At 55.8% G+C, this 26,690-nt stretch overlaps 2 protein-coding genes and 1 pseudogene across 2 annotated transcripts; 2 read left to right on the top strand and 1 right to left on the bottom strand.

Moving 5' to 3' along the window:
• Positions 1 to 246: 246 nt before the first annotated feature.
• Positions 247 to 9,473, top strand: RAB4B (RAB4B, member RAS oncogene family). Its single transcript, XM_065898670.1, has 8 exons — positions 247 to 500; positions 1,631 to 1,711; positions 1,996 to 2,110; positions 3,893 to 3,955; positions 4,038 to 4,192; positions 5,793 to 5,888; positions 5,977 to 6,107; positions 9,088 to 9,473. The coding sequence occupies exons 1-7, from the start codon at positions 485 to 487 to the stop codon at positions 6,090 to 6,092; spliced, it is 642 nt and encodes a 213-aa protein (XP_065754742.1). The 5' UTR covers positions 247 to 484; the 3' UTR covers positions 6,093 to 6,107; positions 9,088 to 9,473.
• Positions 9,474 to 12,284: 2,811 nt separating this feature from the next.
• EGLN2 (egl-9 family hypoxia inducible factor 2) lies at positions 12,285 to 19,016 on the top strand. The gene is made up of 5 exons (XM_065898825.1): positions 12,285 to 13,112; positions 17,202 to 17,321; positions 17,763 to 17,899; positions 18,064 to 18,131; positions 18,394 to 19,016. The coding sequence occupies exons 1-5, from the start codon at positions 12,285 to 12,287 to the stop codon at positions 18,447 to 18,449; spliced, it is 1,209 nt and encodes a 402-aa protein (XP_065754897.1). The 3' UTR covers positions 18,450 to 19,016.
• LOC136140233 (cytochrome P450 2F2-like) lies at positions 18,686 to 22,808 on the bottom strand (annotated as a pseudogene).
• Between the last annotated feature and the right edge of the window lie 3,882 nt (positions 22,809 to 26,690).

The following is a 26,690-nucleotide window of genomic DNA, read 5'->3' as shown; positions in this document are numbered from 1 at the left end:
ATCCCAGTTTTCATCCTCCTTGCCTTAGAGATCAGTACGCCTCAGCTCTGGATAGGCTCCTACCCCCGCTCCCTTCTTTGCATTCGTGTCCCCGCCCCCAAGTCCGCTTCTACCCAATCCGGAATCTCGACTCTGCCCACGGACTCCTGACCAAATCCGTTTCTCTGCTCGGCGAAGCGTCTCTGGCACCGCCAATCGCTCGCGTTGGTCCCGCCCCTTTAGGCCCTGCCCCTCTCTCCCCACCAGTCTGCGCTTTTGTCCCGCCCCCTGCCTGCAGAGTCCGCCAATCCTTGTCTTGGAAAGCGTGGCCTGGTGTCCCGCAGCATTAGCGGGTCGCGCCGGAGGGGGGTGGAGGCGGAAGTGGCGGCGCCGGCCCGGGGAGTAGGAAGAAGCCGGGGCTGCAGCCCGAGTGGAGCGGCTGCCAGCCGAGGAGCAGGCGCGGCCGTGTCGCCATATTGCGGCCCTAAGCGGCCGCGACCGAGTCATGGCTGAGACCTACGGTGAGGGTGGTGGGCGGAAGCTGGGGTCTGGGGTCTGGGCCCAGAAAGGATGCGGCCTGTGGGTATGGGGCGGGGCTTTATATATCAGGGGGCGGGGTCAGCTATTATGGGGCAGGGCCTAGTTGATGCTGGGAGGGGCTTAGTGGGTCTGAGGCTGAGCTTAATCAGTTTGGGCGGAGCCTGAGGGTCTGGTGTCTGGGCGAAATAGATCTGGGGCGGGATTTGAGGGAAACAGTCCTGATGGATCATGGTTAGGTCTTGAGGGAAAGGGTGAGCCGTAACGTGTCTGGGCGGAGCCTGAGTGGATGGGGCGGGGCTGATTGTGTGAATGGCAGGGATCAACCTTGATGGGCTGGGGGGACCCTGAAGGGATGCTCTGGGCCCTGGGATTACTCTGGGAGAGGTCTGGAATGCGGTTGGGGGTGAGTTGTCCTTTAGGCGGTGGGGCTAATGGCAAGGGGTGGGGTTTAAGCTTGAGAATAAGGGTAGGGCCTTGGGCTGAGGGAGGGATGGAGGGACTGAGAATTGGAAAATCTGGATGGATGGATAGATAGGAAGTAGGAGAACAGGATGCGGTAAAAGGAGCACTGGTTTAGGGGTCAGAGGGAGCTGCATTCATTCAACAAACAGAGAAAAGCAGAGGGAACTATGCAAAGACCCTGAGGTAGGAACCAGCTTGTCATCTTCAGGGAGTAGACTAAAGGCCAGAGGCTGGAGTGGAGTGAATGAATCAGAAAGTGGTAGGAGCTGAGTTGTGGGGGCCAAGGGCAAGATTGTAGTCCTTGATAAAATGGTGAATCCCAGCTCTACCTGGCAGTGGGATCTTGGACAAGTCAGTTAACCTTTCTGGCCTCAGTTTCCTCATCTGGAAAATGGGGATAATTATTAGTATATCTCCCTCACAGAGTTTTCCTGAGGGTTGAGTTGTTGATGTAAGTAAAGACCTTTAGAACTGTGCCTGATATGTGGTAAGCACTATATAAGAATTATCCGTTACAGTTGTTACCCACTGTTCTGTATCTGTCTGTGTCTGTTCTCTCCCCATAATTGTGATGTTCTTTGGATTCCATCTTTTCATGTCTATCTTTCTCTCTGCATGGGTTTCCTTGAATTTGGCTCCATCTGCTCAGACTTCCTCTTCAAATTCCTGGTGATTGGCAGTGCAGGAACGGGCAAATCATGTCTCCTTCATCAGTTCATTGAGAATAAGTGTGAGTTTCTGACAGTGGTCCTGGGAGCACTAAACTGTGGGCATGGCCATGGTGTGGGCAAGTAGGCAGCTGCCGGAGTGGGCAGGGGCAGGGCTGGCCAGAGGTACAACTCCAGTGCTGGCTGCCTGGTCCTTACCTTGGTATATGCTCTTTGCTATACCTTTGCCTCCTTGAGCCTCAGTCACCTCAGCAATGAGAATGGGTTTGTACCGGCTGAGGAGGCCTTGGAGGACAGGGAATCCTCTGAGCCCCCGCACTGCCTCTTCTCCCCCTCCCACTCCCAGTCAAACAGGACTCCAACCACACAATCGGCGTGGAGTTTGGATCTCGGGTGGTCAACGTGGGTGGGAAGACCGTGAAGCTACAGATTTGGGACACAGCCGGCCAGGAGCGGTTTCGGTAGGTGGGCTGGGCCCCCATGGAGAGAAGGTAGGGGAGAGGGGAGGAGAGAGGAGGGATAGAGGTGTGCAGAGTTACCTGGAAATATAATGACAGGAGCAAGGAGACGCTGAGAGGGCAGGCAAGGTAGAGGGAGAGAGAGAGAAAGAGACTGTGATGAGCAGGTCCATGTAGTCAAAGAAAGAAGGCGTCTTGGAGAGAGGACGGCAGAGACAATGAGAAAAAGAGATTGAGAAGGAAGCATAATGAAGAGTGAGAGGGCCAGGGAGGGACGGCAGACCCTAGCGAGACGAGACTCTGTGGGATAGACCCATGTGGCTGGAGGGACGGAGACTTTTCCCCAGGGAGAAACGAGGCCTGGAGACAAGGAGATGTTTGGGGTGGGGCGAGGGGTAGAGAATGACAGAGAATGACTAAAACAGAAAAGGAAACTTGAAAGAGAGATACAAACACTCAGAAAGGGAGAGAGAAAGAGAGACAGACTGAGAGAGAGGAGAAAGAGAAGGGAGATAAGGAGACTCAAAGAGAAACAGAGGTGAGAGACAGGGAGAGTGGGACAGGGGTGGCCAGAGAGATGGAGAAATGGATGTTTTGTGGGGAGAGGGAAATGTGTAGGACTCAGCACACAGTATGTCTTCAGGACATCTCTGCAGAAAAGGTGACAGACACATGGAAACCCTGAGTCTGAGAAACAGACAGCAGGGAGAGAGAAGCAAGGGAATCCAGTCCATGGGGAAGCGTGGTTCCTGGGCAGCACTGAGTAGCTGCTGAGTTAATATGTGTGTGTGAGTTCTCTGCTTGAGGTGTACAGAGGTAGAGACTGAGAGGGTGGAGGGGAGATAGGTGTACGACGTGCACCGGGCTGGCAGTAAGTGCTCCATAAATGCTTGCAGCATGATTGCATGAGTTCCAGAGGGACCCAGCCTGTTCCAGGGAGAAGCAGACAGTCGGCCACTCTGGAAAGGGGACCTCCCCCAACCAGAGCAGGAGAGGGCCAAGCGGTTGTAGTTGTGTAGTGCTTGGCTAGGACTGGGTGAAAGGGGGATGACAGAAAATGTTGAATGAATGGGAAAGGGTGAGGATGACAGAGCCAGAGCAACAGAGATGGAGAGAAATAGAGAATTAAAGATACACATGCACACAAGAGACAGAAAGGCACAGACCAATGAAGAGATGCAGAAAGACAGGGACACAGAGAGAGTCAAAGGTAGGAAGAGGGAATTCCCTGGCCGTCCAGTTGTTAGGACTCAGTGCTTTCACTGCCGGGGCCCCAGGTTCAATCCCTGGTCAGGGAACTAAGATCCCACAGGCCAAATGGCACGGCCAAAAAGTTGTTGTTTTTTCTTTTTGTGGTACGCGGGCCTCTCACTGTTGTGGCCTCTCCCGTTGCGGAGCACAGGCTCCGGACGCGCAGGCTCAGCGGCCACGGCTCACGGGCCCAGCCGCTCTGCAGCATGTGGGATCTTCCCAGACCGGGGCACGAACCTGTGTCCCCTGCATCGGCAGGCGGACTCTCAACCACTGTGCCACCAGGGAAGCAGAAAAAGTTTTAAGAAATGAAAAAAAGGTAGGGAGACTGAGGCGGAGGCAGGCAGCTAAGTGTGATAGAGATTGAGGGAAACAGAGAGACCGCAAGTGGGAGAAACTAGACCACGGCCAGGTTTAGGGGGATGGGCCAGGAGTGAAGGGGGGCCTCCGAACCACCAGTCTCTCTCCGCAGAGGGGGGCAGTCCTGGGGCACACCCCAGCCTCGGGGGTGACTGGGTCCCCCTGGCCCCACAGGTCGGTGACACGGAGTTACTACCGAGGGGCGGCTGGAGCCCTGCTGGTGTATGACATCACCAGGTGGGTGCACGGAGTGGGGCGGGGTGGGGCCTGGGCTGCCCCCAACCCGTGTCCGCCTCCCTCCTGGCTCCCTTCTCCACAGCCGGGAGACCTACAACTCGCTGGCTGCCTGGCTGACGGATGCCCGCACGCTGGCCAGCCCCAATATCGTGGTCATCCTCTGTGGCAACAAGAAGGACCTGGACCTGGAGCGTGAGGTCACTTTCCTGGAGGCCTCCCGCTTTGCCCAGGAGAACGGTGAGGGCTGGGCGGGGGCGCTATACAGTGGGGGCCCATGGGCCTGCTGGCTCTCTGTAGCTTTGCCCAGCAGGGGAATGTGGAGATTTAGAGGTCTGGGTTCAAATCTGGGTGTTGCCACATTGCGAGCTGTGTGACCACTCTGGTCCTCAGTTTCCTCATCTGGAAAGCTGGGATCACGGCGTTTCTGCTTCACATAGTGCATGACGGGTAAGGGATGTGGTCCATGGGGACTTCTCAGCACTGCCTGGATGGATGGGTGCTTGACTCACGGTGGCTGCTAAGAAGGTTTTGACCACTGTGGGGAGGCAGCACAGGGTATTGGTATAAGGTGCAGACTGCAAACTCTGATGGCCCTAGGGGACAGGTACATTTTGTGAGCAAAGGAGAGGGCACAGGGTAGACCCCAGGTTAGCAGGCACTGGCATTAGGGGAGTAGACGAGACTGACAGCCACATCGAAAGGTATGCAAGGATACTATCATCAAAAAGACTACAAATAACAAATGTTGGCAAGGATGTGGAGAAAAGGGAACCCTCCTACACTGTTGGTGGGAATGTAAATTGGTGCAGCCACTATGGAGAACAGTATGGAGGTTTCTCAAAAAACTAAAATTGAACTACCATGTGACCCAGCAATCCCACTTCTGAGTATAGATCTGAAAAAAACAAAAACACTAATTTGAAAAGGTACACGTACCCCAATGTTCATAGCAGCATTATTTACAATTGCCAAGATATGGAAGCAACCTAAGTGTCCATCAACAGAGGAATGGATAAACAAGATGTGGTATATATATATACAATGGAATACTAGTCAGCTGTAAAAAAGAATGAAATAATGCCATTTGCAGCAACATAGATGGACTTGGAGGGCATTATGCTAGGTGAAATAAGTCAAGACAGAGAAAGACAAATACTGTTTGGTATCACTTATATGTGGAATCTAAAAAATAAAACAAACTAGTGAATATAACAACAACAAAAGGTAAGCAGGTCTAAATTCATGTGAAAACATCATGTTGGCCAAAATCCGCCGGCCTAGGGACTGTCCATGTTCCTTCAGTTTGTAACCTGCAGGTTTAGAGGATTTGCCATCAGAAAGATGTGGATTTGAATCCTGGCTCTTACTTACTGTGAGATGGCTGTCACATGACTGGTGGGTGGTCTGTGATGGGCCTGTGCTAGATGGTGCTGGGGACACAGTGATGAAGACAGCCCTGGACCCAGCTGTCATGGCCTCACAGTCCGGGGGGTAGGGGAGGACCATTTCCAGATAGTGACAGCCCAAAGAGGTCAGGGCTGGGAGTGGGGAGGCACAGGGGTCTGTGGGAGCCCAGAGGAGGCACCTGACTCATCCTGGGAGGTCAGGAGGACTTCCTGGAGGAGGAGATGTGAGCTGAGCTCTAAAGGAAGAGCTCGGTGGGTACCTGGGGAAGGGGGCATTCGTGGCAGAGGAACAGCACGTACGGAGGCCCAGATTGAAGGCAAAGGTGGAACATTTGAGGAACAGAACGAGAGGCAGCAGGTCAGAGTCGGAGTGGAGGATGGGGACTGACTGAGACCCTGACCTTCCGAGTGTCTGCCCGCCCCCCCCCCAGAGCTAATGTTCCTGGAAACTAGTGCTCTCACGGGTGAGAACGTGGAGGAGGCTTTCCTGAAGTGTGCCCGCACCATTCTGAACAAGATCGACTCAGGTGAGGCCCCCAACTGCCCGGAGTGGGAGTGGAAGGCAGGGTCCAGAGGACTCCAAGGGACCAGTCCTCACCTCTCTGCTCCCCCCAGGTGAGCTTGACCCCGAGAGGATGGGCTCCGGCATTCAATATGGTGACGCCTCCCTTCGCCAGCTGCGGCAGCCTCGGAGTGCCCAGGCCGTGGCCCCTCAGCCCTGCGGCTGCTGAGACCTGCAGAGCCAGGTGGGATACTGGGGACTCGGGCTGCAGGGCTGGTCTTCTGCCAAAGGGGAGTACGGAGCAGAGACAGAGACGCAGAAAAGGAGAGATGACAAGAGAAACAGTGAGGAAGAAAGACACAAGAGCACTTGAGTTAAAGGGGCCATCGTCCCGGCCCTGGGAAACCACCCGTCCTTCCCATCCCACCGCCAGCTCTCTGCCCTGCACCTCTGACCCTCCCATTCATAATTCATCAAATGTTTGTTGAGTGCCTCTTCAGCGCCAGGCCCTGTTCCCAGCACTGGGGCTATAACAGTGGGGAAAACAGACAAAAATCCCTGCCTTCGTGGAGGAGATGGACAATAAACAAGATACACAAGCAATTTGTATAGTAGGTAGGGCGATAAGAGCTATGGAGAAGAATCAAGGAGGGAGAGGCGGCGGAGGAGTGGAGCGTTAAATAGGATGATGAGCGGAGGCCTCACTGAGACGGTGACATTTGAGCAAAGACCTGAAGGAGCTGAGGGAGGGGTCGTGTGGGGACCTGGGGGAAGAGTGTTCAAAGCAGAGAGAACAGCCAGTACAAAGCCCTGAGGTAGGGCCCTGCCTCCTCCCCTGGGTGAGGAAGTCCAAGGAGGCCAGTGTGGCTGGAGTGGAGTGTGTGTGCGTGCGTGCGCGCACGTGCGTGCCGGGGAGTAGGTGAGCTGGAGATGAGGTTGGGGTGGGAGGAAGCAATGAATTAGGGCCTTGTGAGCCACAGGAAGGACTCTGGCTATACGCTGGGTGGGATGAGAGCTATTGGAGGGCTCCGAGCAGAGAAGGGACAAGATCTGATTCAGGTGTTCACAGGGCCCCTCTGGCCGCATATAGAGGAGAGACTGAAGGGGGCAGGGGTGGTTGCCTGGAGACCAGTGAGTAGACCACTCCAAAGTCAAGGTGAGAGACGATGGTGGACAGGATCAGAGTGGGGGCAGAGGAGGGGTTGCGAAGTGAATAGGTTTGTACCCTCCCTGATCTGTCTCCAGGCTTGTCCCCTCCTCATGTAGTCACTGGGTCTTCCTAAAGCACAAATCTGATTCCTTCCCTCTCTTTTCGGGTAACCTCTCCCCCTCGTCCAGGAAGCCATGCTTGTTCCCCTGTGCTTGGTCCAAAGTCCTTGACAGGCTTGAAAGTTCCTACAGGATTTGGTCCTATCCCCACCTCTCTGCGGGTGTGTATGTCTTGACAATTCTTGTCTCTGTGCTTCATGCCCACCCAACCCTCCACCCCACAGCCACTGGCAGCTCCAGGATGGCTGTGGAGCAAAGTGTTTAGACTTTGGATATATGTACTTAGAGAGCAGAGCCAACGTAATTTCCTGATGAATGGATGTGGAATGTGAGAGAGGAGTCAAGGATGAGCTCTTTGGGCAGGGCTCTTTTCCTTCCAGGCCTTTGCATCTGCTGTGCCTGTGCTCCCTTCTGGCACCAACTCCCATTCATCATCAGGTCTCTGCTAAAATGGCTCTTCCTGCAGGGAACCTTCATAGCCTTCCCAAATGGGGTCACTCCCTCTAGATGGGCAGTCTCACAACTGCCCCTCCTTTTCAAAGCGTTCAACTGACAGAGTTGATCATTGTTATCTGTATGGTGTTTGTCTAACCCATCTGAGAAGGTGATAGATCACAGACTCCAGAGCTGGGCTGCCTGCATTTATACTCCACCTCTGTCACTTCATAGCTCTGGGCAAATTATTTAACCTCTCTGGGCCTTGGTTTCCTCATCTGTAAATGGGGCTAATGATAGTACCCACCTCAATGTGAGTGTGGAGAAGATGAAGTTAATTCATGTAAAGTGCTTAGAACAGGCCCTGACGGTCAGTAAACTAAGACTTGATAAACGAGGCCTGTTTATTATTTTTCTTCTTCGTATCCATTTTAAAGACTCTGGGCTATGTAGAATCAGATGGGTGTGTACTCTTCGCCTCAGAGCTTAGTTTTGAGTCTGTTTCAGGGTGTTCCCTCAGTGAATCAAATGTAGTAAGACTGCATTTTCAAACTCTGTTGATTGCACTCTTCAGGAGGAAATATACTTTATTTGTTGATCTAATACAGTCACACACGTATAAAACTAAAACACCTTCTTGTATTAATATTCTTTCTCTTAAAATTGAGGTGAAATTCACACAACAAATTTAGCCATTTTAAAGCGTACAATTCAGTGGCATTTAGTACATTCGCAAGGTTATGCAACCACCACCTCTGTCGAGTTTCAAAGCATTTTCATCACCCTCAAAAGGAAACCCCATACCCTTTAAGCATTCATTCTCCATCCTCCCCAGCGTCTGGCCCCCACCCATCTGCTTTCTGTCTCTATGGACCAACATATGAAGCACTCTGAAATTTTCTTTCTTTTCTTTTTTTTTTAATACATTAGCATTTTAATTTTTATGGTATTTTCTATTTTATTCTGTTACAACAATTGCTCAAGGCCCACCGAACTGATTTCCCAACCCACTAATGCAGTTGTACACATTGGAATCACCTGGAGAGCTTTAAAAGATACTGATGCCCAGGCCTTACCCCAGAGATTCTGAAGTGATCTGGGGATTTCTAGAAGCTCCCAGGTAATGCTATCTGCAGATAACTACAAAACAGGAAGTGATGTGTCTCCTCGGTTTGGAAAACACGGGAATGAGACCTAGAGCCTGGATGATCCAGGAACATAGAGGAACACAGAGGTGCAAAGGTGGGGACACAGAATGTAGACACTGAGATGCCCCTCTACAGACTCAAGGAGACAGCTCTCTGAGGCAAGTAAACAGGGAGATGCACATGCCCTCAGCTCTAGAGCCCCAAAGTACCTGCAGACAAGAAACAGAAAGACAATGTAGAAACTTTGGGAGAAAGAGAAAGGTATGGACAGACAGGCACAGTTAGGCGGGCAGGAAGATACCCAGAAATGAGACAGAGACACCAGCCGACAGACCCAAGATCCCTCCAGTTCACGGCACACTTTTCTTTCAGCTCACCCGTTCTCCAGGACCAGCCCTGTCCTTCTGGCTGGGGCCCAGACCCAGGCCCTGGGAGACTGAGCCCCTTACCTGACCTGGCTCCAGAGAAGCTGCCCCGCCACCTGTCCCCCTTCCCTGGCCTGGTGGGGCCTGGCTGAGGGGCAAGACTGAGCCACGGGGGAAGGGGGAATCCGTACCTGCTGCTGCTTCCTCTGTCTTGGCTAACCCCTCTTCCCCCTGAACCCCTAACTATACTCAAAGAATTTCCAAAGCCCGAGACCAGGGCCATTTGGCCTCAGCTCCCCTGGCCCTGCCACTGCGAGTACGTGTTATTTATTACCTTACCTGGAGGCCTGTCCCGTCCCCACCCCACCCCCATAAAGCATTGTTTACACCTGTGTCATAGCCTCTGTCATTTTGGGGTGGTGGGGACGGGGGGGGGGGAAAAAGAGGTCACTGACGGTGTTTGGGGGCCATGTTTTTGGGTTGGACATGGTACGGGGGTCCACCATGACTCCATGGCTCAGATGTATGTTGTAGAGGGAGTTTGCCCACATACGTAACGTAACACTAATGTCCCTGTGTTTGCGATGGGTGTGATGGGATCTGTAGGAATGTGTGCTGCTTGTGTGTGTGACACTGTTGCTTATGACTACTCTGTGTCCTTGGTGATTGTGTCTGTAAGACTGGCGTTGTTTGGGACACCAAAGCTAGGGAATGAGAATTCAGGCCTGTAGTTGAGCCCTGGGTCTGGGCCCGGTGGGTGATAGCTATGCATGTCTGATGCCTGAAAGTCTGAGGCAGTGTCTATTTGGTGTGTAACTGTGTTTGTGTGCCCCTGAGGTCTGTGTGTGTTTTGCTGTGAATTTGACTCCTTTGATACACTTGTGTGTGACCATGAACCCTGTGTGTGCCCCTGAAGACTGTGTGGGCTTTTGTGTCACCGGGACTCCTGTGCATATTTGAGATCAGTGTGTTGCCTCCTGTGTCCAGGTGAACCTCTGACACCCGCACATGCTCTGCCAGGGACAGGTGCAGCCCACTGAGGACACTCCCAACTGCTCTCCCAACCCCAGTTTGGCCTTAAACCACCGTCACGGGAGGCCTGAGTCCCTGCTCAGCCTGGGTGCTGGCGGAGGGGGTGGGACATTTAAATGACCTCATCTGCATAGTCCTCCCAGGTCAGGTCGTCCAGAGACTCGAGGCTGTCATGCAAATGTCTTCTCTGAGTAGCTTTCCTAGGTTGTTTTATTCGGGTGCCACACAGTTGTCCCGATGGGGCAGGGTGGAGCGAGTCAGAATGTTTGCACGTCCCTTCTTGTTCTTCCCTTCTCTCAAGGACGTTCCGCTCTTTTCCTCCGTTATAAAAAGTCCTTATGTAAATTACTTACTGTCGTGCAAATTTACATACATTTCCCAACTAATTGCTCAGACGTTTCTCAATATTCCTATTCTTGGGCTGTGAGAAGGCGAAGCTGTCCATGTAAATAATACCGATGATCTGTATGCCTCCCCTACCCTGCTACTCATCGTTCCGCCGCCTTCTCGGCTCCAAGGGGACGGTCCTGTCTATGTAAATAGGGTTATTTGCATACCCCTCCCACTCGCTTGGCATAATATGTGCCGAAACTCCCCCACCGGATCCAGCCCTTCCTAACCGCGTTCCTCCTCTCGCGCAGAAGGGGCGGAGCGGAGAGTGCATAAAAACCTTGTGTCGGCCACTGATCCGTTTCCCCTTTCTCGAGGGAGAGGGTGTTCTAAATTTCCTCGCCCCGCCCCGCGCGGCTCGCGCCTGCGCAAGCCCGGTCTCCTAAGCCCGGATGCGGTCACGTGCCCACCGGGCGAGGCGGGGGCGGAGCGTCGCGGGTGGTGGGGGCGGGGTATGGCGCGCTGTGCGGCGCAGGGCGGCTGGCACAAACGGCGGCGCCGGGGCCGGAGGAAAAACCTCGGTGAGGAGACCGCGGGGAGGGCATGGAGCGGGGCGGGGAAGGCGCTTGAGGCCGGGCGCCGGCGCGAGCCGGGCGGGGTGCGGGGGTGCGCGCCCAGCACTCTGTGGCGAAGCCTGGCGACCCTTGGGAGGGGAGGGTGGGGGTGGGGCGTGGGGGAGGGAACGCGCGCCCGGCATGTTAAGCGCCGGCCGTTGGGGGGTTGGGGGGGAGCAGGGAGCGGGCGGAGGGGGAGGGGAGGGGTAGGAACACGGGGTTCCAGCGGCCCTTAGGCCTTGTCTTCGTCTCCTGCTGTGCCCCGAGGGGCCCCAGGACCCGCACCGAAGGGACTTGGGAGGGGGGCGCTTTTTCCGTCGTCCTTTCCCCGAGTGCATGAGTCCTCCTCCACCCTTCCCTCTGTCGCTGTGGACCCTGCTCCCACGGGTCCCTTCCGTCTGTCTGTCTCAGGACCTCCCTTCCGTCTGGGTGTGTGTCAGCCCCTAACGGGCTTCCTCCTGTCGGGCTGGGTTCTGCCCGGCCGTCTCAGGCCCACCCTCCCTGCTCTTCTCCGGTGTGGGTCTCTGGACCCCCCAGTTTCCACGGTCTGTAGATCCCCACATTCCCTCTGTGTCTTCCAGGCAGATCCCCCCTCTCGCCCCCCCCCCACCCCCAGTCTGTTTGTTTCTAACTCTCCTACTTCCCACACCGCCATCCTTTTCTACTTAAAGTCCCCTCCTTCTTTCCTGTCTGTGGGTCTGTGTCTGTCTGTCAGGGTGTCTCTCGCCCACAGCTCCCACTGCAGTCCTCTGCCTGTGGGTCAGCTACCCAGTCTCACCCCTCCAGCTGCCCCCTTATTGCCCCTTGTCTCTTAGGGATTCCACCCAAGTCCCAGAGTCTTTTTCCCCACGTGGCCTCAGGTTTTGGGGTCTTTGTAGCTAAGTCTGTCTACTGCCCCTGCCACTCCCCATCCTCGCCCAGCCCTCTTCCCTGTAGCTCTTCTCACATTCCTTTTTCTCTCTCTCTCTCTCTCTCTCTGTTTCTCTCTCCAGCCACCGTGACAGGTCCCTTCCCAAGCCCCTAGGGACAGCAGAGGACTTGGGGACCAGCAAGCACCCCCAGGGCACGAGAAAAGCCTCTGCCATCTGCCCTGCCTCATCCTGCCCCACGCCAGGCCCAGCCACCCCGGCCCCCGGCTGCATCAAGTGGAGGAGGAGGAGGTGGAGGAGGGTGGCACCATGGGCCTGGGCCGTGCCCTCCATGCCCGGGGGATGAAGACACTGCTGCCATGGACAGCCCGTGCCAGCCGCAGCCCCTGAGTCAGGCTCTCCCTCAGTTGCCGGGTTCGGTGTCAGAGCCCTTGGAGCCTAGCAGGGCGAGGATGGGGGTGGAGAGTTACCTGCCCTGTCCCCTGCTGTCCTCCTACCACCGTCCAGGAGGGCCTGGTGAGGCCTCGGCGGGGAGTGGGACCCCCAGAGCTACAGCTACTTCCACCACAGCCAGCCCCCTGCGGGAGGGCTTCGGTGGGCAGGATGGCGGCGAGCTGCGGCCGCTGCAGAGTGAGGGTGCTGCGGCACTGGTCACCAAGGGGTGCCAGCGACTGGCAGCCCAGGGCGCCCGGCCCGAGGCCCCCAAACGGAAATGGGCAGAGGATGGTGGGGATGCCCCCGCCCCCAGCAAGCGGCCCTGGGCCAGGCAGGAGAACCAGGAGGCAGAGGCAGAGGGGGAGGGCTGCAGCAGTGGCAGTGGTGAGGCCAGCGCCGGGCTGAGGGAGGAGGTGCTGCCCGCTGCACCTGAGCGCCTGGCCCTGGACTATATTGTGCCCTGCATGCGGTACTATGGCATCTGCGTCAAGGACAGCTTCCTGGGGGCGGCGCTGGGTGGCCGAGTGCTGGCAGAGGTGGAGGCCCTGAAGCGGGGCGGGCGCCTGCGTGATGGGCAGCTAGTGAGCCAGCGGGCTATCCCGCCACGCAGCATCCGTGGGGACCAGATTGCCTGGGTGGAAGGCCATGAGCCAGGCTGCCGAAGCATCGGTGCCCTCATGGCCCACGTGGATGCTGTAATCCGCCACTGTGCTGGGAGGCTGGGCAGCTACGTCATCAATGGGCGCACCAAGGTGAGGCTGCAGGGACCGGGTGGTGGGGTGGGGGGCTGCCCAGCACTTGTTGGATGCCTAGTGTTCTGAGCACCAGTGGGTTTGGAGATAGGCAGCTCTGGCGCAGGGACTGTTGGAGCTCACTTTGGGCTCTCACTCGCTGTGGCCTTAGTTTGTGTACCTGTAAACCATGGGTTTGGCCCGTAGTCACCATGGTTCTTGACCTTGCCAGGGATCCTCTTGAAGAACCTGAGGAGAGGTGCCCACAGTCGTAGTCCCACCTCTGTGCATGGGCCATGGTGGGCTTCACAGCCGCCTGATGTCTGTTCCTGGATCCTAGACCAAGAACGTTCAGTGTAGACGGGCACGGGTTTCTGCCTCTGCCGTCTGTACCTGTCTGTCTGACCCTGTCTTTATTCTTCCCTCTTCCCGCATTTTTTCATGTACTCGGGTATGTCTGGTCCATCCTGTCCGTTGCCTGTCTTTGGTCTGTCTGTTCTGTCTCCCGGGTAGGAGAACCAGAAGGTGGAACGGGGAGGGGGGCAGTGGTGAGGCCAATGCCGGGCTGAGGGAGGAGGCACTGCCCACTGTGCTTGGTGCTGGGCTACGTTGTGCACTGTTTGCCGTACTGTGGCATTTGCATCATGGACGGCTTTCTGGGGGTGTCTGTGTGCCGGCCCAGGTGGAGGTTATGTCCTCATCTTTCCCATCCCTCCCCATCCTAGACCCTGTCCTCCATCCTGTCTGTTCTGTCTCTCCATCACTTTATCCTTGTCTCGCTCTGGTCTGTTTCCTTGATCCTCTGCCGTTGTACCTTTTCTTGGTCCCTTTCTCTTGTTTTAGAGTAGCAGTTATCTTTTTTTTTGGAACCTGGGCCTGTTTAAGAATCTGCCAGAAACCACAGACCCTGTCTTAAAAAAATGCTCGTTTGATTGGAGTTTATGGTCAGTGACAAGGGCCTTCTGGGCCTGCAGCCGCCCATTCAAGAACCTGGGGTTAGGAGCCTGCACAGGACGGTAGTCCGTAGGGCCTTTTGGCCTGCTGACATGTGAATTCTCTTCGTGGAGGGGTGTGAGGATCCTGGCCTTGAGTCCAGGGTTTGGCGGTGTTAGGACAAGGCCCGGTAGGGAGTGCCCACTGCACAGCACCAGTGATGCCTGGCTGATGGCACAGACTGTGTTTTGCCCTGCAGGCGTGAGGCTGTGCTCCTGATGTCCTCTCCCTCCTCCCTCAGATCCCGTCTTGGGTTCTGTCTCTGCAGCTTCCGTCTCAGGCTGGAGCTGGCTCGGGGACTAGGGCTCCCCCGGGCCGAAGCCATACTGGCTTCCCCGCCCCAGCTGGAACTTGTCCTGCTTCCCTCTCCCTCCTGTTACTTTGGTAGCTGGAGGGCCAGAGGTGGCCCCTCCCAGGGGCAGGAGAGATCAGTGGGAATCTCCCTAGCCACAAGGTGTTCAGCCCCATCTCCCCAGGGTCACCCGTCCTCACAGGAGGGAGGTTGGTGGGGAGACCACAAGAGTTGAGTGGCCAAGGGCAGGATGCCTCTCTGAGCCTCTGTTTGCTCATCCACAGGATAGGAAAACCAGGTTAACTCCCCAGCTAGGCTGGGGCCGTTTCAGGAGGGGAGGGGAGGGGAGAGGGCGCAGATCTCTTTTCCTTTGGTGCCTTGGATGTGGTTGGGAGCAGGCCCTGGAGGGGTGGTGGGGTGGGTGTTGAGACTTTTTAGCCTTGGGAGGTAAGAACAAGCCTGGCTGGACTAAGAAGGGCGGGGAAGAGCCAACCCAGCCACTGGAGTTCCTCTCAGACCCTCCCCTGCCGCGGTGGGGCAGCAACTGCAGGCTTCCTCGCCTTCAGAGGGCAGCGTCTGGGCTCCCTCCCCAAGCTCTGGAGTAAGACAGTGTGGGGTGGTCCCGGTAGCGGCGGGGGGGGGGCTCAGATCACCAGTGCGGTTTGGGCTGGTAACAACCTGCCCCTCGGTCCCGAGTCCCGCTCCTGTGCTCTTGCCTTCCTCCTCTCCCTAGATCCTCTGCTCAGTTGGCCTGCAGGTGGGAGGGAATTGACTCCCACTGGTATCAAGGACTACCGTAGGTGACCCCGGGAGGCCCCTTTAAGAGCAGTTTGGAGGTGGGGCCTGCCGCTGTTGGCTGAGACCTGGGATTCTGATTGGGGGTGGGGTGGGGTGTGCATGCACAGTGATCCTAGCTGCCCCTTCCTGGAGACGGAAGTGTGAGGAGCAAGTTTCCGTGTTACTCTGGTTGTTGTCCCTTCCCTTGTGGGGGCAGGAAGTAGATGCTTCTCGGGGGCCGGAGGATGCCACCCCCAGCCCCACTCCCAGGTGAGTATATGTGGGGGGAGGGGGGCCTTAAAGGGCCTGTTCCTGTGCCTACCTTCACACACACAGGAGTCCCATTCCCTGACAGACTCCAGAGTGTGTCCCTGCCTGCATGGTGGGAGACCCTGTGAGGGTGCACGGGAAGGATGGAATGGAGGCCCTGAGACCCAGAGGAGCGCTTTTAATTAGCAGCTCCCTCCTTGGCACTAGGGAGACAGGCCTGGCCCTAGCGGCCAGTACTAGGTGAACAGGTACCTGTGCTGATTTTGCACTGAGAGGGATGGAATGGGAAATCAGCCCAGGTGCTTTCAGCTAGAGGACTCGAGGTGCTCCTGGCCCTGAGACCTGAATAACAAGGGGGACGAGTGGAAGAGCGTTCAGGCAGGTGCAGAGGCCTTGAGGATGAGCTTGGCCTGGTCAGAGAAGAGTGAGGAGGATTTCGAGGCTGGAGATAGTGTATGAGGCTAGTGGCCTTGGAGGCTGTGGTCAGGAGTTTGTGTTCTCTCGGGATGCAGCGAGGAACTTGAAGGGGTTTGAGCAGTGGTGAGCTGGAGTAAAGGGCCTCTGGCTGCTGTGGGGATGGGTTGTGCGGCAAGAGGTTGCAGCACTGGACCCCTTTCCCCACCCCACCCTCGAGCAAAACCGGCAAAATCTCCAAAAAAGTAGTTGTTAGCTCCATTTCGTGGATGAGGAACTGGAGATGGGGAAGTTCCGTCATCTGCCAAACATCACAGCATACGTTGCCGCACTGAGACTTGAACCCGGGAGATAGGTCTGCAGGAACACCTGGGCCCTTTTCCTCACATCACATCCATCACTTTGCTGGGTACCTGATGAGAAACAGGCCCGGAGTGGCTAGGCCCAGGACTCAGAATGGCCAGGGCTGCCTAGGGCAGTGGCGGCTATCCAGGAGGGGAGGCGAGAACCCTGTGGCTGGACCTGTGCACACAGAAGCCGAGACGTGGAACAAGGTCTGACTCGGATCTGTGGGGGTCAGGAGCCTCCAAAGTCATGTTCTCGGAGGGGTTCGTCCGAAGGTTTTCATTAGCCCCCTTTTACAGGTGAGGCGTTTTGAGGCCCATTCAGGTGATGAGACTGTCCAAGGCTACTTGGCAGGTTTTGCTTGGAGTTGGGATTAGATCTCAGGTTCTGGGCACATTCTGGGTTTTGGTACCTGTTCAGTTGTGTAGGAGACAGACTATTTAGCGGGTCTTCTTTATAGTAAGTAAGGTCAGTGGTTCTCAACATGGCTGCACGTCAGGATTACCTGGGGAACCTTTAAAAATTCCAGGCTCCATCTGAGACCAAGTACGTCAGAACCTCTGAGGTGGGCCTCGGTATCAGTGCCCCAGGTCATTCCAACTCTACAGCTCAAGGAGAGAACGCCTGGTGTGGGGCTGTGAGGCCACATCCCTGCATACCAGGAAATGTTTAAATTGCTTTTATCCTAGTGAAATGTCTGACGTGGGGTCAGGTTATCTTTAAAAAACCAAGCCCTCAGTTGCTCACTGAGCTGCATGCTGGCACCAGATGCGGGGGGTAGGGGCGTGAGGTGTGTGTGTATGTTGGGCTGTTGAGGCCCAGGAGCTGAGGTTTCTTGTGGATGGAGGCTTGGCTGAAAAAGGAGAAAAGGAGAAAGTCTGGGTGCTGGAACCCTTGGAGCCCAGGACACCTGAGGAAAGATGAGGGGCTGGGAGGGGTGAGAAAGAGGAGGTGATGGCTGCTTCTCTAACGTCCCTGCCAGTTAGCCTCAGTAAACCCTCTCCATCCGTCTCTGCCAGGCCATGGTGGCATGTTACCCAGGTAACGGGCTGGGGTACGTGAGACACGTTGACAATCCCCATGGCGATGGGCGCTGCGTCACCTGCATCTATTACCTGAATCAGAACTGGGACGTCAAGGTAGGCTGTTGGGGGTGGGCTGGCGTGCATCCATCGTATTTTCCTTTCCCAGCTCAGCTTCTAGCATTGTCCCCTTCCTCTTCCCAACCCACGGGAGGGGGGCGGTGGAATGTGCCCAATGGCTCTTTCCGGGAAATGGGACCTCCTCTTCAGCTGACTGTGTGGCGGCAGTTCCCCCTCTTTGGGGAATGGTGCTGTCTGCCCAGCCCCCAGCCTAACCAGCACTTCCCCCGCCCCATTTCCTGTCTTCTTAAGTAGCTTCCTGCCCATCTCCATGGTGATGCAGACTCTGGGTTGTCATTCATTTTGAGAGCCTGAGTGGTGGGAGGGAGTGATGTGTGACGTTATTATGCCCCCTGGTGGGCTCCTGGGGGCCGGCAGTGCAAGGCAGGGGCTCTAGGCGGGGCTCCCAGCCTGCCTCATCCTCTGGCCTGCCTTCAGGTGCATGGCGGCTTACTGCAGATATTCCCTGAGGGCCGTCCCGTGGTAGCCAACATTGAGCCACTCTTTGACCGGCTGCTCATTTTCTGGTCTGATCGGCGGAACCCCCATGAGGTGAAACCAGCCTATGCCACCAGGTATGGTCCATACTTCCGGGAATGTGCCCAGGTGCTCCCCCTGTGCCAGCAAAGTCTTGTCAGACCCCTGAAGTGACTAGGGGGGGCGGCTCGGGGTGGATATAGTGGCTGGAATTGAAGAAAAGTGATCTCTAACCACCCTCTGGGGCTGCTCTGGTCTCCAGGTACGCCATCACTGTCTGGTATTTTGATGCCAAGGAGCGAGCAGCAGCCAAAGACAAGTATCAGCTAGGTACCGGCCTCCCCGTGTCCCCTCCCTCAGGTCCCTCCTCTTCCATGTACCTCCCTGGGCCTCAAGCCGCCTCTTCAGTCTCTCACTGGATCCTGTTGCTCATTTTTCCTCATCTTTGCCTACCATCCCTAGACAGTTCACTCTCCTGGCATTCCCCAGCATGAGCCCCATCTCTTCTGGTCATCTCCCCTTCTTCCCAGGTTTCCTCGGTCTCTTAGTTCCATCCCTGATGACTCAGTCTCCTGTCCCCCTTCACCCCCAGCATCAGGACAGAAGGGTGTCCAAGTACCTGTGTCACAGCCGACTACGCCCACCTAGTGGCTAGCCCCAGAGCTGCATGGACAGACAGCTTGCTTGACTTCGGGAGAGCCCTGGGCCCCGGTGCCGCCTGTCACGGTCCCCGCCACTGCCGCTGCTTCTGACTTTGCCTCTGTTCTGCCGGGTGTGGAGGGCTCCATCCATCGCTGAGAACCGAGGAGGAGGAGAGACCTCTGCTGCCCTGGGCTGGGGGCTGGGGTTGTGACCTGGGCAGAGGCTGGTGTTGGGGACTGCCATTACTGGAGCTGGGGGCCTGTGTCCTGCCCTGTCTGGTCATGCATGCCCCTCTCAGGTTTGGAGAGCTGGAAGGAGGCACTGCCACCTCCCACCGGAATGCAGGATTTGGGGTTGGGGTGAGTCATGGCCTCTTGCTGGCAAAGGTTTGTGGGGGCGTATCCCCAAGCCCCCCACTCCTCCAGCCTGGAATGTGAAGTGACTCCCCAGCCCCTTGGCTGTGGCACCTTTTGGACTAGGCTGCCGCTGCTTGGGCAGGATAAAAGGTGCTGGGAGGAGCATGGGTCCGCAAGTCCTGTCAGCCGAGAAATAAAAGTTTACCTCAGAGCTGCACACATCTGACTGACTCACTCCCTGTTGGTAAGAAGACCGCTCCGTCTGCAATTCAGGGCCTTTATTGACCAAAGAGGGTAAGGAGGTCTGAGAGCCAGTGAGCAGAGGGTGGCTGAACCTGACTTCGGCGGGCCACCAGACAGAGGTGGAAGGCCGGGGGCACGTTGCCCAGGCGTGCACTGTGGGGTGAGGTCGATGTTGGCGGGGCTCCCCACAGGGAGCAGGCAGAACTGCTATAGAATGGAGGTGAGGAAGACCTCGGATCGGGCCAGGCCTGCACCCAGGCACATTGCTTTCCTGGGGACATGGGGGTGTGGAATGAGAAACCCATGCACCCCATGGCACGTCCAGGCTGGTCCCCTCTCTGCCCAGCCCAGACCTGGGGCAAAGGGCACGAAGGAGTTGTTGCTCTGGAACTCACCCTTGTCATTCAGGAAGTTGGTGGGATTGAAACAGTCTGGGTCCTTAAATTGGGTGAGATCCTGGTGTGCAGACACAAGGAGAGGAATCATGAAGGTGCCCTGGGGAGATGTGCAAGGGTTACTTGAAAAATTGGCAAGTGACTATTCCACACATCCATCCAAGACCCCATTTCGAAGTCAGCGGCAAGGAAGGCCGCCTACTTTCTTGCTCCCAGAGTCAGTGCTCTGGACGCTTAGGCCTGCTGATCTCTGTTAATAGGCCCTCTCCAGCCCCTGCGCAGGATCCCCAGTCTTGGTGGCCACCTTGGGCAGGAAGTGGCTGCGCAGGTGGGCATCACAGGTGAGGGCACGTGGCAGCTCCAGCGGTAGCACGCTGAAGACGCTTTGGATCTCCTGCAGCGTGGCGTCGGTGTAGGGCAGGCGTTCTTAGTCCTCCAGGCTTGGGGCGCACATTCGACCTACCACGGGATCCAGCTCCGCCTGTGCTTTGGCTGGGGCCGGCAGAGATGTGAACTACCCCAGCCTCCAGCCAACCCACAACCCTAGCCGCCTCATCCCTAGCTGTCCAGCTCAGAAGCCTATGGGTATTTGAACAGAATGAGGAGTCCATAGCGCAGGGTGGTGCTTGTGGCCTCGGTACTGCCAAGGAAGTGGTTATGTGTCGTCATCACCAACGTCTCCTGGAAATGGCTCTCCGGGTCCTTCTGTGGGTAGAGGAGCCAGGCGTCTGCTGGTGGGCAGCAGGGCCCTGTACCTTATCCGTTTGATCAGGAAGCAATCGAAATTGCGGGGTTCCACGGGCTGCCGGTTGCTGCTGGGTTTGCTGAGAGGTGAAAACTCTTAAGCTCTGCTAAGTTTCAGAAGATTCCGTGGCGTGGGCCTGGGAGCCATTTTAGGAGGGAGGGGAAAATGTACATCTGGGGGGACAGGAAATCAATAGGACCTTGAACAAGACCATTCGTTTCCCTATGGGGAGACTGGACCAGGACTTTGATGTTGTAGGTTCTAAAACTCTTCCATTCCAAGATTCTAAGACTGCCCCATTCTAATGATCCAATGTAGGTAGGTCCATGTACTCGGAATCTGGCATAGATGGGGCACACGAGGGAGGGATGGGGGCCAACCCTCTCACCTCACCCTATCTGGAACCCATGATGCAGAAGTTGTCATTGAAAAGGTCCAGGAGCCTCAGGAACTCTGGGTCCTCGTAGCCATAGCGGTTCTCAAAGACCACGGAACACATAACGTTAGATACAGCATTATCTAGTAGCCTCCGGGGGTCGAACGGAGCTCCTGGGAGTGGGAACATGACAAGGTCATACGCTGTGGCTCGGCCCCCACCCAGCTCTTGGGTTTACTGGCTTCATTCCACCCAAACGCCTTCCCTAGGGCACACCCACAACAGGTCCCTATCCTTTTCCGTCCAGGCCGTACCAACGCTGTCTTGAAATTCGCCGAGCAGACAAGGCGCCTCTTCCAGGACACGGTCCTCGATGGTCCGCGTACCCAAGCCGAACTCCTTAAGTGCTCCAAGTGCAAAATTGCGCAGCGTCCGCCAGCGCTGCCCGTTAAAAGCCACGATGCCTGGGGGAGTGGAACAAAGAAGGGGACGGGCCGGGGAGTTAGCCACGCCCCATCCCGGAAGCATCCCGTAGTGGAGTCGACTTCCTCGCAACTCTTCGCTCTGCTTCAGTTCCAGGTCTTTTGGTTGCTACCCCAGCCTTCTTGGCCCTATCCGCACATTGGCCGCACCTCTGCTGGTCCCGATTCCTCATCCCCGTGCTGGCTCTCTTTGGCCTTGACTCTTAGGCTCTTCTCTTCTACTGGCTGCACAAGGATCCAGCCTCCCCCACCGCCATTCGACCCCTACACTGTGGCTCCTCCCCAGCCTCTCCTCAGAAGCCTTGACTCTATTAGGCCCCGCTCCATTTCCCCCGGTCTCGCTCTGTATCGCAAACTGGACGTTCCGGGCCCGCACTTACGCCGCCCAGGCCTCACCGTTTCCGCGTGTGAAGCGTTCGAAGGCTGCCCTGGCCCCGCGGCCGGAGAAGGCATCCGCTTGCAGCACTAATGCGTCCCGCTGCGCTGCGTAGCTGCAGGGCGCGGGCCCAGCCACACGGTGAACATCGGACCCCAGCGGCCAGAGAGCTACACGGAGCCGGTGCTCAGCGGGCCCGGGTCTGGGCTCCTGACCCCTCCGCCATCGAGACCCAAAAGCCCGGCCCCCAGCTTCCTTCTCCTTCAGACCCAGGAGTCCAGCCCCACCGCCTTCCCTCAAAATCTAGAAGTCTAGGTCCCCAGCCCCCTGCACCCTCAGAACTAGGTATCTGGGCCCTCAGCAGCTCCCCAGCCTTGAGCCAGAACAGACCTCTCTGCTCCCCATGCCCTGGGACCAGACTACCCGCCCCAGGCTCCCCCTCCCTTGGCACCCGGGAGTCGGGGGTGGGGGGTGGGGGTGCAGCGAGACTCCGCCCTGAACCAGGAGCTCAGGGCCACTGCCCCTTTTCCCTCCAGATCTGACTTCCCACCCCCAGTCTCCTTTCCCAGAAGGCAGGACTCCAGGCCCCTCACCCTCTGTCAGGACTCGGGGTCCGAGCCCTCAGCTCTGTCTTCATTCAGAGAACCAGGAGTTCCAGCCCCCAGCCCCACCTCCAGGAATCCAGAATCCTGTTACCCCACCCACTGTCGGGGCTACCTCCGTGAGTGCACGGTCCAGGTGTCCAGACTCGAGCTGCAGCAAGTTCCGCCGAAGCGGGAGAGGTAACGGGCCCAGGGGTAGGGCCGCCTGCGTCTGAGCGCCGGGTGCACCCCAACCCCGCCTGGCTGCTTGCACCTCTTCGCCTCTCTTTGATTCCCTTGGGGTCTTGGGTGGAGCAGGGATGGAGACTGAAAGTGGGAGGGGGGTGGCCGCCTTTGATGCTCATTCTGTAATTCCCCAACCCAAAGTCTGCACCCCGCCCCCAGCCCTATCACTGCTGGCCTTGGCTCCTCCTGGCCTTTTTTTTTTTTGTGCCTGCCTCAGCCTGTCCTATCTGGCAGCCTTAATGCACTAGCATTTTCATGTCAGCATACCTGGTCAACAGGTGCACCCTCTTGAACCCCCAGCACCTGTGGGTCCGTCTCACTTGGCCCGTAGCTGTGCCTTCCTGATCCCCTGGACACCTCTGGGCCTATGACCACTGAATGCTGTACCTTGTACTTCTGATAACTCAAAACATCCTGACTGCTAAATACACTTCTTAGAGCGCTCCTGGTGATGTGTTCATTTGCCTGGCACTCCTGTGCCCTGTGCCTGTGATTCCTGGGGACTCGTACCTGAGCCCTTGTCACTTCCACACCCATTGCTCTTGGAGCTCTGTATGCCATACATGTCTCCCAGATGCTCACTCAAGTCCCCTAGCGTCCTGGTGCCCATCAGCTTGGCACTTCCATGCCTATCCTATGACTCCTGGCTGCCTTCCCACGGTTGACACCCTTGTATTTCCACACTTAGGCCCTGCCCTGAACTCCTGTCATCTCTATTCCCAATGCTCTGGCTCCCAGATGCCCCAAATGTCCTATGCCTGTGCTGCTACACCCCTGGTCTCCAGTCCCCTAGACTCCTCAGTGGGCACCCCCGCCTGATGCCAGGCCACGATGGTCCAGGGGCGGGGGTTGTGGCTGAGTCTGTACTTGGAACAGACTGTTCAGGAATGCGGCCCACCCTGCCGCCCACCCTGCCGTGCCGGATCCAGCCTTCCGCCAGGTACCTGGCACAGGGCCCAGACCTGGGGAGACGGTGGGGGAGCTGTGCAGAGTCTGGGACAGGGCTTGTCTCTGGAAGTGTCTCTCTCACTCTCAGTCTCTGTGTTTCTCTGTTCATCTCTCTCTCTTTCTCTCTCTTCCCATTTCTCTCTCTCTCTCTCTCTCTGTTTCACTCTCAGTGCCTACCTCTGTTCATGGTTGTCTTCTCTCTCGTGCGCTCTCTCTTTTCAATGTGTCTTTTTCTCTCCCTGCCTCTTCCAGTTTGTCTTTACCTTAATCTCCCTCTGCCTCTGCTTTCCCGTCTTCCTGCCTGTTTGTGTAGCACGTCTCCCTACCTGTCAGCATTTGTCTGCCTGGTGACTGGCAGGGGCTGAGGGGCAGGGCACTGCTCAGAGGCACTGACTCTGCAGACAGCAGGGCTGCAGCAAGCATGCCCTCACCACCCCCTCCCCCAACTCCCACCCCAGCCTCTGCTCAGCACACAGTTGGCACTCAGTAAATGTTGCTGAATGAATGCATGGCTTTCTTCATCCCTATTTCTGTCTCTGTTTCTCTCTCTCTCTCTCTCTTTTTTAATTGGAGTATAGTTGCTTTACAATGTGTGTTAGTTTCTGCTGTACAGCGAGGTGAATCAGCTATGTGTGTACATATATCCCCTCTTTTTTGGATTTCCTTCCCATTTGGGTCACCACAGTGCATTGAGTAGAGTTCCCTGTGCTATACAGCAGGTTCTCATTAGTTATCTATTTTATACATATACATGTATATATGTCAATCCCAATCTCCCAATTCATCCCACCCCACTTTCCCTCCTTGGTGTCCATACGTGTGTTCTCTACATCTGTGTCTCTACTTCTGCCTTGCAAACAGGTTCATCAGTACCATTTTTCTAGATTCTACATATACGCGTTCATATAAGATGTTTTTCCCTTTCTGACTTACTTCACTCTGTATGACAGTCTCCAGGTCCATCCATGTCTCTACAAATGACCCAATTTTGTGGTTGAGTAATATTCCATTGTATATATGTACCACATCTTCTTTATCCATTCTTCTGTTGATGGGCATTTAGGTTGCTTCCATGACCTGGCTATTGTAAATAGTGCTGCAGTAAACATTGGGGTGCTTATGGTTAAAATATTATACTTCCCTTTTTTTTTTTTTTTTTTTGTGGTACGTGGGCCTCTCACTGTTGTGGCCTCTCCCGTTGCGGAGCACAGGCTCCGAACGCGCAGGCTCAGCGGCCATGGCTCACAGGCCCAGCCGCTCCACGGCATGTGGGATCTTCCCGGACCGGGGCATGAACCCGTGTCCCCTGCATTGGCAGGCGGACTCTCAACCACTGCGCCACCAGGGAAGCCCTATACTTCCCTTTTAATTCATTTGGTTCCACATTACAAATCTAATTTCAAGTTTGTCATTTACTCTTAGACAATATAAATTCTTGTCTCTGTTTCTCTCTGTTGCTCTATAATTCGGACTCTATTTCTCTCAATCTCTGTCTTTGGCTGAATCCTTGTGACTCCCTTCCTGCCTGTCTCTGTTTCTTCTCTTGAGGCTTCTCTCTGGTTCTCTTTTTGTCCTTTCAGATCTCTGTCTCTCTTCGGCTCTGTGCCTCTCTTAATTTCCATCTTGACTTTAGCACCTCCTTGTCTTCCTTCTTGTTGGGCATCTCTTATCTCTCCCCTTTTCTCGGTTCCTCTCTTTTTCCTCCTCTGTCTCTCTGTCTCTCTCACTCCCAATCTTTGGTTTTCAGGATCTCTATGTACCTCTCTATCTCTGTCTGTCTCTTTCTCTTTGTCATGTGTTTCTCTTTCGCATCTCTCCATCTTTCTTTCTAAGGACCTCTGAATCTCTCCTTTCCCCCCTCCACCTCTGCATCCCTGCCTGGGCCCTGGGGCAGACTCTGTGCTTGGCCTGTGGTGGGAACAGTGTGGGGATTAGGGAGCCACCACCCCATGTGGGGGCCACCTATAAGCCTCCCTCCAGCCAGGCCCATACTCAGCAGAGCATGTCCCAGCTTCTGGGTGACCTTGGGGAGACTCCACTCAGGCTAGGGCCTTCCAGGTCACCTCTGCGCATGGCTAGCGGGGCCAGCCTCCTATCTGACTCCAGCTCAATGAAACTTGAGATGCCTGCTCCTTGAGAAAAGCTACTGTCAGCAGATGTCAGCTTGTCAGGTCCAGTCCCAAGCTGCGAGGCCCCATGCCTGGGACCGCTATCCCCACCCCAGAGGGAGGAAATGCAAGACAAAGAAACAGTCCAATGAGAGGGATGAGGAATGGGGGAGAGTTTTGGTCTTCCAGTGCCTCACTTCCCCATTCATTGCCCTTCCGCTCTTTCTCTGGTCATTTTTGTTTCTTTCTTTGTCTCTGTCTTCTATTCTCTCTCTCTTTTTTTTTTTTTTTTTTTTTCGGTACACGGGCCTCTCACCGTTGTGGCCTCTCCCGTTGCAGAGCACAGGCTCCAGACGCGCAGGCTCAGCGGCCATGGCTCACGGGCCCAGCCGCTCCGCGGCATGTGGGATCTTCCCGGACCGGGGCACGAACCCGTGTCCCCTGCATCGGCAGGCGGACTCTCAACCACTGCGCCACCAGGGAAGCCCTCTTCTATTCTCTTTGCGTCCCTAGGTCTCCGTCTCCATATCTCTCTGCTTTCCTCTGTGTCTCTGACTCATAAGATTTTGAAGAGCAGTGTTGGAGCCAGATGATCTGCGTTCCAAACCCAGCTCTGCCCGTTTCTGGCTGTGTAATATCGGGCAAGTCACTTCACCTCTCTGAGCAACCTCAGTTTGCTCATCTGTAAAAATGTATAATAAAATTGCTTTGTCTCATAGGGATATTTAAATCAGGCATTTGGACCAGTGTGTGAATAGGAAGCACTAGGTAAGTGTTAGTAATTGTGATTTCTCAGCCTCTGGGTCTGTTTATTTCTCCGGGTCTCTCACTTTCTCCCTGCTTGCATCTCCATCTTTGTACAGTGCCCTGCCTCTCTTGCAGACCTTTTCCATATCTCTCTAGGCTGCTGTCTTTTTCTTGGCCTTGGCTTCTCTGCCTCTGTCTTCATTCGAGCCCTCACAGCCTTTACCTTCCAGCCTGTCTCCAGGAAACAATTTCTCCCAGTTTTTAACCACCCTAAGGGTGAGGGTTGAACTCATCACAGCCAGGTGTCTCCCCTCTCTGCAGCGACCTTCCTTCTCCCCATCCTAGAGGACTATCCTCCTCCCTTTAATTCAGCCAAGGCAGGTTCGAATCTATTCTAATTTATCATAAATTGATACAAAATCCCCCAAAGTGTGCGCAATAGAACGAGTTCTGTGGATAAAACAAGGCATGCACTTCCCCTTCCCCTTGGCTTTCTCTGCCTCTGGGGGCTCAGAAGGTAAAGACAGGAGCGATGGGGGATGGGCATGCGGCAGGTGAGGGGAAGCGAGTGTGACAGCGAGAGGGATGGGGCGCAGGGGAACGGGCGGTCCTCAACGCTCACTGGCGAACCTGGAAGGGATGCG

This window comes from Phocoena phocoena, chromosome 20, assembly GCF_963924675.1.
Source record: "Phocoena phocoena chromosome 20, mPhoPho1.1, whole genome shotgun sequence".
Classification (NCBI taxonomy): domain Eukaryota; kingdom Metazoa; phylum Chordata; class Mammalia; order Artiodactyla; family Phocoenidae; genus Phocoena; species Phocoena phocoena.
This window is presented reverse-complemented; position numbering and strand designations above follow the sequence as displayed.